Source organism: Danio rerio, chromosome 23, assembly GCF_052040795.2.
Source record: "Danio rerio strain M-AB ecotype USA chromosome 23, GRCz13ab, whole genome shotgun sequence".
Lineage (NCBI taxonomy): Eukaryota > Metazoa > Chordata > Actinopteri > Cypriniformes > Danionidae > Danio > Danio rerio.
In genome coordinates this window covers 37,503,913-37,521,791 of record NC_141043.1, presented here as the reverse complement: position 1 = coordinate 37,521,791, position 17,879 = coordinate 37,503,913, and the positions used below count along the sequence as shown (strand labels likewise).

The window sequence follows — 17,879 nt, the reverse complement described above, 5'->3', positions numbered from 1 at the left end:
TTTTCCCTGTATCTTTAGTTGCTCCGTTAACCCTTTAGATAGGCCTGTGAAAAAAAAGTAGTCTTTGGATTTTATTTGGAGTAAAACAGGAAATTAAAATGTGTATGCGTGTTTGTGAGTGTGTAAGAGTGACCTTTGCGCTCGTACCTTGATGTGTCTGAGAAAATCTAAATATGCACCTCAGCTCTCAGAACTACATGGAGTAAATAAAAAAAAAAAGAATGTGTATTTATGCACAATCAAATGTTGTTATAATGGAAGTCAATGGGGCAAAAATAGTAAATCAGGAAGAAAAAAAATAAAATCTAATAAATGCATCAAGGCCAATGTTGTTATTAATCATTCACATGTCCAGGACTGTGATAAAAGGTTTAAAAAATCCAGTCCACAATTACTTTTTATATTGAAAAAACGTCATTTTGTGTTTTTTTCACTAAATGAATGACATAATTTATAAACTTGATAATTAAAGAGTTAAATCCTGTAATATTTCGAAACGTTTTGTAGTTTTGATCAGGAGTGAGGTTGATTTATGGGAAAAAAAATTGAAAAACATTTTTATCTGATGCATTTTTACAGCAGTTTGATTCAGTGGATGTTATCATTGCTAACATAACAAAAGGGCAGTAAACTTGCACAGTGCACAAGGGTTTAATGTGAATTATCAAAAACTAAAACTGCAATGACAAAATTTTGATGGGAGTTTTAGATTTTGTCAAACTGTAACACATCGTGATTTTTTGAACTTGCACATATTTATAGCATATTTATCCGCACACTATAAAACTCAAAAAGTTAAGGTTACTCAAACCATTTGAGGAAACCGATAGCAACGAACCATTTAAATTTACTAAATAATCCCAATGAGTACTGTGAACTTAATCCATTTGAGTAAATTAAGAAATTTGAGCACAGAAAACCCCAAAAAATGAAGAGAACTCAAACCAACTGAGTACTGTAAAACCCAACAGGTTTGCCTTAACTTATTGGGTTTTAAAATACTCAGTTGGTTTGAGTTTAACTTAAATCGTGTGAGGAAACTGATTGCTACAAACCATTCTTAACTCATTAACTTCAACACTGAGTTTAAAACTCTTATCAAATGGGTAGAATTAACGTTCAGTCAATTTTGAGTTAACTACACAGGTTTTAAAGTGTAGCTTGCAACAATGCAGCGAGTAATATGTTGAATTTATTTCAAAAGCGACTTGATGCTACAGGGTGGCTCTCCAAATCTAAAGTCAATATAACTTCAAAGAGCCTAATCTCATACCAGAAGCTACAGATTAACCACCGAGGGCCTTGTGACAGGATGGTGGCCACTTAAAAGAAGAATAAACCTGTGGAGACAGACTACTATTCATGATGTCGTGCCTGGCTGGCAGTCATGGGAAAGCCACTATCCGATGTCTCCTGATTCTTTTGTTTTTCTAAGGGTGGACAGATTTCCTCCTGTGGAAACGGTGGAGGGATAGAGACACTGTGTTCTTTTCTTGCCTTCAGGCATATATTCAGGGTCTATACAGTGTGATCTTATACAAATACGCGAGTGCGGTGCAGCGACATGATGAAAGGATTTCCGCTTCATTCTGCCAGAATGAAAAGAAATGCATCTATGTGCATATATACGCTTTAACGTTTCCATCTTTAGGTGCTGAACAAATAAAGAACTCAACTTCACAAAAGCTGGCAGATCATTGTTCTACTGCATAATCACTTGCAGCAGGTCTGTGGCGAATATAGCGGCCTTGTAGCATTAAGAAGTCATTATCTTTAAAGTTACAAGGAAGAACTTTCCTACCAAGTGTCATCTCCAAGACAGCGCTTGAAAGGAGGTCCCGGAGGGGCCAAACGTATCGCCTCTGATCATGAAACGTAACAAACAGGGGAGCGCATTAGAATTCTGGAGGGCTGGCAGGACACTTGCGTGAGGTGCTTCCATAAACAGAGAGAGAGTGAGACGGGAGAGATGGCAGACACCCCACATATGCAGATGAGATGCATGACACACTCAGTTTCCACAACAACGGAGCCCAAGGGAGAGCTGCCCTGGTGACAAAGGCTTTGGCAGCCAGAACACCAAGACCTCCTCGCAGACAGCGCTTCATCCAGTGATTCTGTGATCTGGGCTTTAAGAACTTGCCGGAATAAGCACACAGAATCTGCACTGACCGCAATTCGCCAGAAACAAATGTTCAAATAACAGCTGAATTGTTTTAATAAGATGCACTGTAAATGGATTTATGCATTTTTAAACATTCATATTACATTATAATACACCTCATAATCAGCTGCATGGTCTAATAAATATTTATAACCATGCAAAATATACATATGATATGTTGCATGGTTTAAGCTTTATGATTATATTGCATAAATAAAATGCATTCAATCACGTAATGCATTTAAATGTCATGTACTATAAGTTACACCTCAAGTTATACTCTTTCAAGATGGAAACATGAATAGGTAATCAAACAAATTATGTTTTATGCACAAATAAAGTATTCTTTATATCAAAATCAACATTAATATAATTATAACACATTAATAAAATGCTATATCATATATATATTTGAAGTAATCAATAATAAATATGAATAGGTAACACTTTGCAATATGTATAATTTAACATTTTAATAATGTGCAATTATCAATGAAGGTTAAAGTAGGGGATCCAAGAATTTGTTACTTGTAGTATAAATTACATTATTTACAGTAAGAAGAATATATGTTAAGGCCATTAAGTGTGGTATGGTACATTCTGAGTGGTACGGTACGATACAGTACAGTTTGGTACGCTTTTATGGCCATTTCCAAATAGTACCAAAAAGCAAAGCAAACCATACTGTACCACTTTTTGGGTACTAAAAGGCAGAGCTAGACGTGCATTTGAACGCTGTTGGTTTAAAGAGAAACGTCACTCGCACGTACACGAGCCAGGAGAATAAAAACAAAGGATCTGCCATTTTTAAATACACAGTCGAGACATTACATCACAATATTATACTATACATTATCTACTGCAGATCATTCTTGGCAACTACATTCAATTCAAATAGTGATCCGATTTAAAACAACAACTGCCATTGGGATAAATGAATTTTTAATAGCATTTCTTCGTGCTTTAGGAATTCTAAACCTGTGTCCTCATAGTAACAATTCAAATGCTGAGTGAAGGGGATGTGTATTATCTTTTAAAAATCGCAACTGCTGTTTTTTTCCATAAAGGAGTCAAATAAAATTTGCATTAAATGTTGTTTGTGATCAGTTATCTTATTTGCCTGACTGATAATTAGCGATAATTTCTTCTTCTGTTTAAGTGTTGTGCTACCAAACCATAAAACAATATTACATTTGAACTCAGAATTATTAGCCCCCTTTTACATTTTTTTTCTTTTTTAAATATTTCCCAAATTATGTTTAACAGAGAAAGGACATTTTCACAGTATGTCTGATAATATTTTTTTCTTCTGGAAAAAAGTCTTATTTGTTTTATTTTGGCTAGAATAAAAGCAGTTTAAAATTTTTTATGAACCATTTTAAGGTCAGCATTATTAGCCCCTTTAAGCTATTTTTTTTTTTTTGTCTGTCTACAGAACAAACCATTGTTATACAATAACTTGCCTACTTACCCTAACCTGTTTAGTTAACTTAATTAACCTAGTTAAGCCTTTAGATGTCACTTTAGGCTGTATAGAAGTGTCTTGAAAAATATCTAGTCAAATATTATTTACTGTCATCAAGGCAAAGAAAAAATAAATCAGTTTTTAGAAAGGAGTTATTAAAACCATTATGTTTAGAAATGTGTTGAAAAAAATCTTCTCTCCGTTAAACAGAAATTGGGGAAAAATAAACAGGAGGCTAATAATTCAGGGGTGCTAATAATTCAGCTCCAACTGTATATGTGAGGATACTTGCTATCAATGATCTATATGCCATGTTTAAAGTCTGTGTACTAACATTAAAACTTCTCAACTTGCAGAGGAGACAGAGGCGCTGACTTGCCTCCTTATAAACCGCCTCTACAGTACATTACTTTTAAAATTCAGTTTATTGTCAATAATTGTGCCTTAATACTTAAAATTTGAGACCTGCTCTACTACGTATATGTCCATTTAAGATGAATAAAATCAGCCGTGTCCAGTTGTTGTTTTACGAGGCTGTCTAAAAGCATGAGCGGTTTCACCTTCTAGCTCACGTGCACTCGCTCTATATTTGAAATAATGTTCTTCTTGAGCTGATGATAGTAATGTGCTTGTGATTATTAAAGTGCTTCTGACATCCGATCCTTTCAAAAACGGACGAACGTGAGAGTGAAGCTTGATTAAACAAAGGAGATGCTGGGAAAAAAAAAAACAAAGGGAGCAAATAATTGTTTCAGCAACCTAAAACATAAACAAACTGCCATGTTTAACTATTATCATTACATTTTAAACTATTAAGAACTCTGAATGACATAATTACTTTCTAACAAGAGGTTACATGTGCTGGTGAAGATTAAAGATGCAGATGAGAGGTTTGCACTGACTGTGGGCTATACGTTGCGTGTTGTTTTTGAACCAAAATAAGGACTAAATGTATGCCGAGTGTAGTTTTTCTGTAGTTTTTGACATATCTGAGACTGTAAGGGGCTGTGTGTGTTCTTATATGTATATATTTATTTATTTCACATAACTGCAGACGTTACAGTAGGCTATTTTGCATCATCGATGTGAAGTTATAATCAAATCATGTTCATAGAAAGGTAAATAACGAACATTTATGTTTTTTGTCCATCACCTGTCCAGCTCTATCCATTTGAGATCACATCTTCAGCGTGATTGATGGATGTTCAGCAAATGTTCTGGATGTACATCCCCTACAAGTGTGGCAAGCACATGAGGGCAATCTGCAGGGATGGCGAGTTCAGTATTAATGCGTGTGACTGACCACAGAGAGTGCCATGTCTGTTGTGACGAATGGACAGATGGCGCCAACAAGAGGAAGGGAAGAGAGCAGCTGCTTTGTCCCTTCGCTGCGGGTGGAGGACGAAGGCGTGCCCGCAGTTGTCAGACATCGGGGGAATGACGTCAGGGCCGGTCGCAGATGCCGTTGGCCGGGCAGCTGTCCTTCCCTGGCATCAGGTGAGGTTTGCACAGTTGCTCTGGACACAGCTGTGGTAAAAGCTGGCAAGCAGAATTCCAGGAATGTAGCTAGTCACATCCTCCGTTGGCATCTGGTAACTATTGGACACTCATACACACTGCTGGAGAGCACAAGCATCCGGCACACATCAGTGACCTACTGTTTCACTTGACAGTGTCCGTTGCTGGGGGATGGAGTGGTGTCTGCATGCTGGATATCCACAGCTGTCAAAGAAACACAGGCCACCTCGTCGCAGCATTAAACAAATGAGGCGGAAAATGAGAGAATACCCGACATTACGTTTACAAAGATGCAAAACGCATAAGCTGTTGGGAGGGTGTATAAACTTTTATGCCAACACAGCGTCCTTTACTTGTATGATGATCGCTCATTGGCATTTGTTTTTTCGCAGTAGCCCCGAACAGGTTTATATACAATCGCCATCCATTATAGGCTAATTTTAGACCCATTCATGGGTAGATTTTCCCTCCGGACTCTCCGTAGGTTAAGTGCTACTCAAGGGCACTTCTGAGCAAAGTCAGGACTTTCAAAATAAAAAAATAAAAAAAATCCTGCAGGCACCTGGTTGAAAGTGTGCTTTCCTCACAGATGTCCAATGAGCTTCATAGCCAGGGGCTCTTTCAATCAAAACCCATCTGCCAGCGCTTCAAATGGCCATGTAGAGCCAGGGTACACATACGTACACACCGCCTAGTGAGCTCTCTTGCTTTCATCTCCACAGATATGCAGCTGCCTTCTAAAGTACTAACTGCATTTTATACTCTATGTAACTCCACATGTAACACAAGCAGCACTAAATGAAACCTTACAACATGGGTATGGTCTTATCTGTGGACTGCAAGACAGGGGCATAACATGAAGGGGCAGAACTTGTAGTACGTTAGAGGTGTAACTTACCTACTTCAAAAAGACCTACTTCAAAACTATGCTGTTGGCAAGATGGTGCTGTACATCAGTTATTAACTTCTACACCTACTCTACACCTAAACAAAACAGTCACAGTTATTAACGTCTACATCTAAGACAACCCTAAACCCAACCATCATAGTTATTAACGTATACACCTTACCCAAACCTAAACCCAACCATCATAGTTAACATATACACCTTCCCTAAACCCAAACCCAACCATCATAGTTATTAATGTTTAAACCTTCCCCAAACCTAACCATAACAGTTATTAATGTCTACACATACCACAACCCAAACCCAACCATCATAGTTATTAACGTATACACCTTACCCAAACCTAAACCCAAACATCATAGGTATTAACGTATACACCTTGCCCAAACCTTAAGCCAAACATCATAGGTATTAACGTATACACCTTACCTAAACCTAAACCCAACCATCATAGTTATTAATGTTTAAACCTTCCCCAAACCTAACCATAACAGTTATTAATGTCTACACATACCCTAACCCAAACCCAACCATCATAGTTATTAACGTATACACCTCCCCAAACCTAAACCCAAACATCATAGGTATTAACGTATACACCTTGCCCAAACCTTAACCCAAACATCATAGGTATTAACATATACACCTTACCTAAACCTAAACCCAACCATCATAGGTATTAACGTATACACCTTGCCCAAACCTAAACCCAAACATCAAAGGTATTAACGTATACACCTTACCTAAACCTAAACCCAACCATCATAGTTATTAATGTTTAAACCTTACCCAAACCTAACCATAACAGTTATTAATGTCTACACATACCCTAACCCAAACCCAACCATCATAGTTATTAACGTATACACCTTACCCAAACCTAAATCCAAACATCATAGGTATTAACGTATACACCTTGCCCAAACCTAAACCAAAACATCATAGGTATTAACGTATACACCTTACCTAAACCTAAACCCAACCATCATAGTTATTAACATATACACCTTCCCTAAACCCAAACCCAACCATCATAGTTATTAATGTATAAACCTTCCCCAAACCTAACCATAACAGTTATTAATGTCTACACATACCCCAACCCAAACCCAACCATCAGAGTTATTAATGTCTACACCTAACCCAAACCTAAACCCAACCATCACAGTTATAAACGTGTTCATCTACCCTAAACCCAACCTTAAGTCATTAACGTCTACTCCTTTCCCAAACCTTAACTCAATCATCATAGTTATTAACGTCTATACCTACCACAACCCTAGACCCAACCATAATCGTTATTATTGTCTACACCAACCCCAAACCTAAACCCAACTATCATAGTTACAATACCCCAACCCTTAACCCAACCATCACAGTTATTATCGTCTACACCTTTCCCAACCCTAAACCCAACCATCACAGTTTTTAACATACAGCCGCAAGTTGCAGAGGGGGCGACGCTGAGTGGGCTAACTGTCAGGACAAAACAGATGAAGAAGTCATAAAGTTGCATGGTGGAGTTCCTATATTAATGAATAAAATTAGATATCATTAATTGGTTGTGAATGAATTTGGTAAAAACTCATAAAAACATTTGGTGAAAATGTTGTCTGTTAAGTATTTCCACCATCTTGTCTGGTTCAATATGATCTTGATAATTGGAAGTTACTCCTCCTCAACTTACTATAAGTTACGTCCCTTCATGTTATGTCCGTCTTGCAGTCGGCAGACTTGTCTTACACAGTTAAATGTAATATACACGTTCGCCTCACAGCAAGAAGATCGCTGGTTGGAGCCTTGGCTGAGTCAGTTGCCGTTTCTGTGTGGAGTTTGCATATTTCCCCCCTGTACACGTGGGTTTCCTCCGGGTACTCCTGTTTCCCCGACAAGTCAAAAGAAATTTGGTGTAGGTGAATTGGATATGCTAAAATTGATCATAGTGTATGAGTGTGTGTGTAAATGAGTGTGTATGGATGTTTTCCAATAATGGGTTGCAGCTGAAAGGACATTTGCTGCTTAAAAAATTTGCTGGTTAAGTAGGCTGTTCATTCCGCTGTGGAAACCCCAGATAAAGGGACTAAGCCGAAAAGAAAATGAATAAATGGTCAAATGTTAGCATATTGCCAAGCTAACAACACAATTGTTCCAGCATTAGCTAATAATTTTGTATTTTAAAGCATACAAATGCTCAGCACACACAAATGCCAATGGGAATGCCTAACATAAGCATGTTGCTATGCTAATAAAATAATTAATCCATCATTAGCATGTCGATAAGCTAATGACACAATAAGCATACAAATGCCTAGCACACAAAAATGAGAAGGTCTTATTTCATTCATTTATTCATTTTCTTGTCGGCTTAGTCCCTTTATTAATCCGGGGTCGCCACAGCAGAACGAACCGTAAACTTATCCAGCAAGGTTTTTACGCAGCGGATGCCCCTCCAGCCGCAACCCATCTCCGGGAAACATCCACACACACACATTCACACACACACACTAATACGCTAATATTTAGCCTACCCAATTCACCTGTACAGCACCCTGAGGTAACCCACACGAAGGCAGGGAGAACATGCAAACTCCACACAGAAACACCAACTGAGCCGAGGTTCGAACCAGCGACCTTCTTGCTGTGAGGCGACAGCACTACCTACTGCGCCACTGCCTCGCCCCGGTCTTATTTCAATTATACAAAAAAAAACATATCTTTCTCAATACTGAATGAAAACCCAAAAGTCAGAGGCATTTTTAAACTTGCATATCTGCTAAAAGGGAATCCTTGTAGATTTTAAGGAGTACACTTGAATATAAATAAATCAAAATTCAAGACATACCTGGAAAAGGTCACAAAACTACAATTTTAATATAACAGTGTTTTAAAATGTCATTCACGCAGGCAGCACACTCGATATTTTGGGGAACACAGACATCAAGGTGAATTATATCTATACAAAAAACTAAAATAATGTTTAATATTTTATAATTTAAATATGAAATACTACTAAAAATTATAAACATTTCACATTATTATTGTAACAATAATATAAATATAAATGACATAAACGATTATTAATTATTCATTTTGGGAAGCTTTCAGGATTTAGTATGGAATAAGGAAAAAAAGGCTGAAACAGGCAGAGTAACAAAATGATCAAGAGAATCTCACACTTGTGCCTGAACAAGAACAATGACTAGATACAGATGGAGACAGAAACACGGGCACGGTTCCAGCTATAAGAAAGAAGCTGGATGTGACATTTCTTGCGTCTGTGTGTGAGAAAGAATAAAATGAACAGCGATCCGCACTGGCACAGTTTCACCTTGACAATGAGAATGCTAGATGCTAAGAAAAGACAGCACAAAAGACAAATCACAATTATGACAAGCTACAGTCTGTCTTCCTCATAGGCTTAACGCTTCATAATGGCACTCGAAGCAACTGACCAAGCAACAAACTTCTCAAGATTCGTTCTGTTCTGAATAGCGCTCTCCTTAATCACTGCCACCAATCACGACTTCCGACATTCCTGCCGAGGACTACAAGATGTTGTCAATCATTAATCGCTCTCAATCAGGCAAGATTTCCACAAGGAGAAATCACTTCCTGCCGCGACAACGCAAACCCCCCACCCAATCCACAAGCCTTCCTTCTTGCTCATTGCTTCCAAATGTTATCTGTAATTACCATTCACTCGGCAAATTAGCTCAAATCAGATCATGCTTCTTAATTAAAGTGACATTTCAGCAGTGGAGGGGGTACACGTGTGGCTGCGCTAACATGCTAATTAGCCACGCTAACGTGCTAAATGATAAGTGACCTGTAGCCTTCCACCAGCATTTAGCGTCTCCAAGGGAGATCTTCTCACAAATCTGCGGAGGCGGTTAGGTGGACATTACATGAACGTGACTGACTGGTTATTCACAAGCCATTTAACTGATAGTCGCAAGAGGTTTGGAAAGACACATTAGCACTTGACCACATGGCTGTTAGCATATCAGCCATCATATATATAGCTCTTATACAGACAGCTGCAAACAAATAGACTCATCCAAAGCATATTTCAAACCTGCTTCACTAGCTGTTGTCTTCAATTTAGAGTATTGATGCTTGAGGTTTTTAGGGTTCAGGTGATGTCAAGGAGGCCACTATATTTATGCGCAGAGGATTTTATTATGGAGATTTTCACTTATGTTAACCTCAATAGTGGATTCTATCAAATCACTGACACTGACCTCCTGTGCACCCGTCCCGCAGGGGCCACATTTCTTAGCAGGGTCAGACAATTCATCTCATAAACACATACACGCGCATAAATCTCACTGCCTTCGGTGACTTGCTCTACAGAGCCAACATGTAAAATGAAGAACGCATAATCTAGTGCAAGTCTGAATATTGCATGATTGTATGAATATATTCAGCCATCCACCCAATCAATGCAGATATTCATCCTTCTGTCTGTCCATCATCAACATCCATCTATCTGCCATACATTTGAACCATCTGTCCACCCAATACATCATCCATCCATCCTAAATATCCATCCATCCATCTTCCATTTATCCATGCTAGATATTATCAATCTATCCTGGAAATACATAGATCTACCCTAAATGTCATTCCTTTATTCCTCCATCCATCCATCCTAAATATCCACAGTTCAATCCTAGATACACACACGTGTCCATGCAATTAGGGCTTGGTGATTAAATCGGTATCAAAATTTTTTGACCGAACAATTGTCAAAAAGTTTAGTATGAAGTTTTGTTATGAACTGCTATAGTTTTATTAAAATGTGGCTGCTAAGTGCGCTCCTTGGAAGCAATGCCAAAAAGCTTAGGGTGTAAGTTCGTCTTTTCCAATGGATGCGCGCGACTTGCACGACGCGCATATGTTGTGCAAGCGGCACACATGTGACATGTGATGCATTTTCCAGCTGCACCTAGTTGAAAACTTCTGAACTTTTCCTGAATGCAGCAAGCGCACCGCCATTCATGTAAGTAGAACTAACCTTTCTGCTTCATACTTTGTATGGAATATACACAGTTCAGTAACAACGGCAGACTAATTACCTCAAACAAACACAACACACCCAAACACTGCAGCACTTTTTACTTTTCTCAATAAACTTGCATCAGAGCTGCAGCAATGGTTTGTTCATTAGTCACCCTCTGAGTAAATGCTTGATGGTCGCGTAGTTACGAGAGACGTGCTGTAAATGGTCAAGGAATCTGCGCGCACGTGATTGTCATTTCAGGTCAGAATAACAACACACGCAAAAATGAGATTGTAAATAAAAAAGGATTTAAGGATGTCACTCGAGAGGCTTTTTGGTTTCTTTTCTTGTGCATCCCAGCCATTAGCTTCTGATCTGAAAGATTTTTTTTAGCAAGGGGGTAATAAGGTAATTCTATTTCACAATTTATAATATTGCATTATGTATTCGAATAATGATGTTTAGCTCTTTTACTTGACAGATCAGATTTGATCATCAGAATTTGTGTACTTGACAGAGTTTGAGGTTTACTATATCATTATCCCACCTTAAAATTTGCTTTGATTGTTCAGCGTTTACACTTTACCATTGCACATACTTTGCAACATTTTATTTTTTCAAGTTTAAGAATCTCTTTATAACTTACAGTATGTTTATTTGATTATAAAAAGATTAGATATTTTGTTTAAATATTTTTGTTTTGACTATTTAAATCAGGGGTCTCAAACTCGCGGCCCGCGGGCCATTTGCGCCCCTTAGTGCAATATTTTGTGGCCCGCGCCGACCGCTGTACTCTGACAGAATAAGCGGAGCGGGGAGAGAGAGCGCTCCCCGCTCCGCTGATTCTATCCGTACACAGCACGCTTGTCACTCAATGCGCGTTGTCGCGCGTGTTCAGATCAGCTGTGTTGTTGCGCGCGTACTCAAGAGCGGTGTTATCGCGCGCCTACTAAAGGGCGGGACCGAGGGTGTGTCGCGTCGTGGGTGCACTTTTGATCATTCTGGAAGGGCACTTTCTATGCAAGACTAAAAAGGGGATGTGCTCTGCACAGGTTGAGCCCTATGTGTGCACGTGCCTGCCCTGCATCTTATATATATTGATATTATAGGTAGATACAGACTGGTACAGACTGATGTGACTGGAGTGGGGTGGGGGTGTTTTATTTATACATATATACGCCTTTTTTTTAGGTGAGGGAATGGAAGTTTTGAGTGAGTTCCCCCACTTTTTTCCCTAGGACTTCAATAAGTCAAAGTACAGGTCTAGACTTAATGATGATCATCTTCAAGCCATACTGAGGGTCTCAACTGCTTCCGCTCTAAAGCCAAATGTGGTTCAGATTTGTGAGAAGAAGCGCTGTCAAGTCTCTGGCAGCAAGAAGTAGGCAAAAGATGCCATGTTCAGAAGAACTGTTCATAATCTTCACTCAATGTTCTATTAATGTTCAGGACACTTCATGTTCAGAAGAAATAATTAAAACTGTTAATAATGACATTTGAGGACTTTTTTTTGTGAAATCCCTTATGCGGCCCAGCCTCACCCAGACTTTGCCTCCTGCGGCCCCCAGGTAAATTGAGTTTGAGACCCCTGATTTAAATTATTTGCCTTAGTAATGTTGGTAAATTAAAATAAAGTGGTTAAATAAATAAAAAATCCTAATATTCCTAAATGTATTGTTAAAAAATTGTCAATAATTATCCATATCGAATGATATGAAACATGATATCATGATCATTTCGTTGCATTATTGCCCAGCCCTACAAGTAACCATCATAGACATACAATCGAAACATTTAGTCATCCACTCTGAATAGATATCATATTCCCATCCATATATTCATCCTAGAGGCCGGTATAAGTTTCTGCTGGTATGATGGATAAAAATATCATGTTTTCATGTTATTGTGTTCAAATTGTGATTGTGTAAAATAATTTATTTTTAAATGTCTTTAAAAACAACATCTTTTTTCCTCATTTAACACAATATATTACATTTTAGGAAATATTTATACTTTTTGGAACAGTAAACATGTCAGGCTATCTAATTAAAATAAACAAGTGACTTCTACTATCTTCATTAGCTTCGAAAACACTGATTTTCTTACAACACATTAAAAAAATCCCTTACATAAACCTTAGAAATGGTAAAACAAATTATTTTAGCGGTTTTAATACCGTGACTTTTCCAAACCGCTGTAAACCTTGAAATCAAGTTATCATTCCATGCCTAATCCTAGATAGCTATCCATCTACAGTAGCTATACATGTTGTCATGCATATCCATTTAAAGTGAAGTGTTTCCAAGTTTTTGTAGATGGTGAGTCAGAAACCTTTTAATAGACCTGCCACTATAATTGTTTACTATTTTACCATTCAACATTGGTAAATGACACTCGATGAGTCAAAATAATGATGAAAAAAACTTGAAAAACACCACAACTTCTACAAACAATCATCCATGCTGCAGTCTAACAGATAGTCATAGGTCTTTGCTTCACAAACATTACCACACACACATACACTTGCCCAGCTGTCTGCAGCCTCTAAGATTTAGGCCCCTGATTATATATTCATACAGATGAATCAATAAGGCCTCGCAGCAACTGAAAGACTAGAGGAATTACAATGAGCCCACGTCAATAGACTACAGCTTTACATTTCATTAGGGCCAGACCCACACTTTAGCGCTAAATGAATAGCAATAAAACAGCACCGCCGGCACCAACACACATCCAAGATCCAGAGATGGTCCATCTCATACAGCTTGCCCCTTGAGAGCTCAGACATATTTGGCAAAGGAATTAGATTGGCTGTGGTGGACGAGAAGAGGATGCACAGGATTTGTACTCAATTAAAATACCATCAACATATGCACCTTTCTAGCTTTCACCTTATTAGGAACCTGGACACACACAGTGTATTTGCACAGAGGCTATTGATTTTTATCTAATGACACAGACAGTGCTGTCCAGCTCAGGGCAACAGGAAGAGCAAGGCGGAGGAGAAATGTGATTCCGATCATGGGATATCATCCGGCATCCGCTGATCTCCCCTCACCACCCTCCCCGCATGCAACCTATATCCAAGGCAGTGGTTCAGACATCACGCTGGGGTCATATACAAGGACTGAGACAGGATTACTGCATAACTCAGCACATGCTCACTTGAGTAGAACTGTTTGTGCATATGCCAAATGTACTCTTTACTTTAATAGAATTACTGCTAATGGCATCATAGTACTTTTCAAGCAAACATCACTTCCATCTGACATCCAATCGCCCAAAACGCACATAATTGCAAATGAGGCATTCAACTAACCTTCTTCATCCTGCCACTACGGGTGCCAGTGAAGGCTACGGTCTGTCCACGATAGTCATACGCTGCCACTGAAGTCATCCCATCATCTTTGTCCAAGAATAAAGGAATTCCCTCAATAGTAGTGGTGCCCCCTAGAGGCTGGTTGAAGTCCTGGCCGCAAAAGTTGTCATCTATCTGCAGAGGCTGTGGAGAGAGATAAGAAAAAGGCAGAGTTATTAGAGTAGTTAGGGAGTGGGAGTTAATGCGATGGCAGCCGATATGGCATTTTCACTAGTCTTAATCTTCTGCAATACCAATCCATTGCTCAATATTCCTTTGGGTCATTAAAGGCCATATACTGTATTTTCTGTGCTAATGAATCAGCCAGAGGCCCACACTCGTACTGATATATCGCAGGATGAGTCCCTGTGCTTGTGCTGCTAGAAGAGCGGTCGGAAAATATAGAGGACCTAAGGGAAAATCATTCTCAGCTCTTTACTCCTTTGTACAGAAAACTGCTAGCACTAATATGGCTAGCACCAAATGTCACACACAATACCTTGCAATGCCTTATGCACAAACGATTGCTAATCGTCCCACACAAAGATGACTGCACAATGCACAAAGTGTCCCGGGAGACGTCCTCCATACTCTGGACGACAGACTGGGCTCATTAGCGGAGACAAAAGTGGCCATGACCCCCACCGCCCTGCATTGCTGCCCAACGGTGCCCCTCATCCTTCACCCAGCAAGGGGTGCCACTGCTGCCAAGGATGACCCGTTCCAAGCAGCAGTAAGGATATTCAGGCTTGCAAACACTGTAGCGGACCAGTGCTGTGCCCTACAACACAAGAGAGCACGTCCTTCCCTCTGTCCCTGGGGGACACCGGGATTTGCTCTGGAAATAGAATGAACAGAAGGGGATTGGACAAACAGACCAAGTTCATACCTAAGGTTAGAGACTGTCTGGGTTACACGGACCATCGTGCCCCTACTGTAATTACAGTCGGCACTCAGGTACACGCAGGCTTAATCTCCAGAGAGAAATCGTTTGTTACTCACCGCTCACTGTTATTGCCGCTAGGTGTTATTCTCAGTTAGATGAGGAAACATTATGTTGGCAGAGTTAATGACGCTGGTAATGGCGGTTAATGCAAGCCAACCAATGATGCTGGAAATACCACTTGCGTTAGCAAAGCTTGAAAACTGCTGGCAAAGACAAGGTTGTGGGGACAAACTACAACTTATTGCCTCCACAGAGTGGTAAAACTGAACCTGGATAAAAGCTTAAATTTTGAGTTAAAGAACTGGGAATGACAGTAAGGAGAATTTTCTAAATCATATCTATCCGTGTTGTTCTATCTATCCATGTTCTTCACAGGGAGCCAGATCAGTCTAAAAAATAATACATTTATATTAATTCATTCATTCATTCATTTTCTTGTCGGCTTAGTCCCTTTATTAATCCAGGGTTGCCACAGCGGAATGAACTGCCAACTTATCCAGCAAGTTTTTTACGCAGCGGATGCCCTTCCAGCTGCAACCCATCTCTGGGAACCATCCACACAGACATTCACAAACACACTCATGCACTACGGACAATTTAGCCTACCCAATTGACCTGTACCACATGTCTTTGGACTGTGGGGGAAACCGGAGCACCCGAAGGAAACCCACGCAAAGGCAGGGAGAACATACAAACTCCCTACATTTATATTTCACAAATATTTTTTTCATACATCCACAACACACTTCAAATTTTAAAAACATAACTCAAAAATAAACTAATTTAATTTGTAAATTTAAAACAAGATTCTTAAATACACAAATCCAATTCGTAAATTCAAAACATGATTCAGAAATACACAAATCCATCTCGTAAAATTAATACACGATTCCTAATACACAAATCCAATTCATACATTTAAAACACGATTCAAAAGCACACAAATCTAATTTATTTGGCCAAAATATTTCTGCTTTTTCCTTTATTAATCTGGGTCGCCTCAGCGGAACGAACCGCTAACATATCTAGCATATGTTTTACGCAGCGGATGCCCTTGCAGCAGCAACCCATTACTGGGAAACATCCATTCACACACACATACACTACAGACAATTTAGCTTACCCAATTCCCTATTTTGTATTTGTGCAGGAAACCGAAGCACCCGGAGGAAATCCAAGCAAACACAGGGAGAACATGCAAACTCCACACAGAAATGCCAATTGTCCCAGCCGGGGCTGAAACCAGTGAACTTGCTGTGAGGTATTTGTGCAACACCATTCCACCACTATTTTATCTAGCTGTCTGTCTGTCTTTCAATAGCTAGGCACCCATCTATCTACAGTACCTACTTATCCATCCATCCATTAATCCATTCTATAGTGATTCCTCACTTTTTTGTTACCTCAGTTACATTCAAGATAGTCTTAATGCTCTAAATTAATTTAGTTGACTTAATTAACACAATGCAATTTACTGTAACACAACGCAGGTTTATCACCAAACAAGCTAAATAAAACACAGTGTCAAGTTAGAAATGCTGAAAAGTGTTGCCCTTACTTCCTGTTTAGCATACTATTTGAGAACCTTGGAAATAACAGAGCAGCCATCCACAGCCAGTGACCGATCTGTATCTATCAGAAGTTCTCCAGTATGCTTCTTGCAGATTTTTCTTCTCCCTAAACTCAAATTACAACCTCGTTTTGCCGAAACATAGAGAGAATGATGACTAAACAAGGCCGCAAGGTGGACTAGCTACACGAGGGAGGAATGTATCCGGTACAGAATATTTTTGGTGGGAGGGAAAGGGAGGAGATGGGTATCCTGACCCAAAAAGGAATCTCTTTCCTCCCATAAATATCTAGATTCGGAGCAGGGTGTTAAGAGACATGTGCATGTTAACAAGTCAAAGACAGACACCATGCAACCGCAGCTTCTTAGGCTGGGCTGAGACTGTCATCTTCAATATCTACGGAACGTGAGGGAGATGACAGCTGAGATAGAAAGGGGTCGAAATGCCTCTGACAGGCTGGACAGAAAGGAGATTCTTCAGAATCCAGTCAGAGAGTATGAACCTCAAAAACTTCAAATGAAGCCATCTGTACTGCTGCCAATGATGATCAAATTGACCTTACATGATAAATCACAGCGCATTTGCACATTTTCCCTCAGCAACTGTTCACAACAATCAAAATGACTAAGTTTTAAATGCATTATTTATAAGATTTGGAATTTATGATGACATTTCAAAGAGATTCTGTCATTTACTTGCGGTGTTCCAAACCTGTACAGCTTATTTCTCTAGAAAAACAAAACATGATTTTTCTTTGAAGAATTTCCTTGCCTCACTGAATGAGGACTGGGGCTGTCAAGAACCCCATATGTATCATAAAAAAAAATTCATATAACTTGTGTATTATTCTGCAAGTCTGCTGAAGACATGTACTGCTTTTTATGATGAACAGATAGAAATTATTGATGGTAACTGATAAAAATCCATTGCAGTAAAAAGAATCCAACA

General features: G+C 39.1%; 1 protein-coding gene across 2 annotated transcripts in view; it reads right to left on the bottom strand.

Moving 5' to 3' along the window:
* The window catches only part of plxna1a (plexin A1a), a 423,762-nt gene that overhangs the window by 311,848 nt on the left and 94,035 nt on the right, over positions 1-17,879 (bottom strand). For both annotated transcript variants that reach the window (XM_087307529.1, XM_087307530.1), the window contains exon 3: positions 14,376-14,558. In XM_087307529.1, the coding sequence (XP_087163655.1) occupies positions 14,376-14,558 (183 nt within the window). The remainder of the gene's footprint in view (positions 1-14,375; positions 14,559-17,879) is intronic.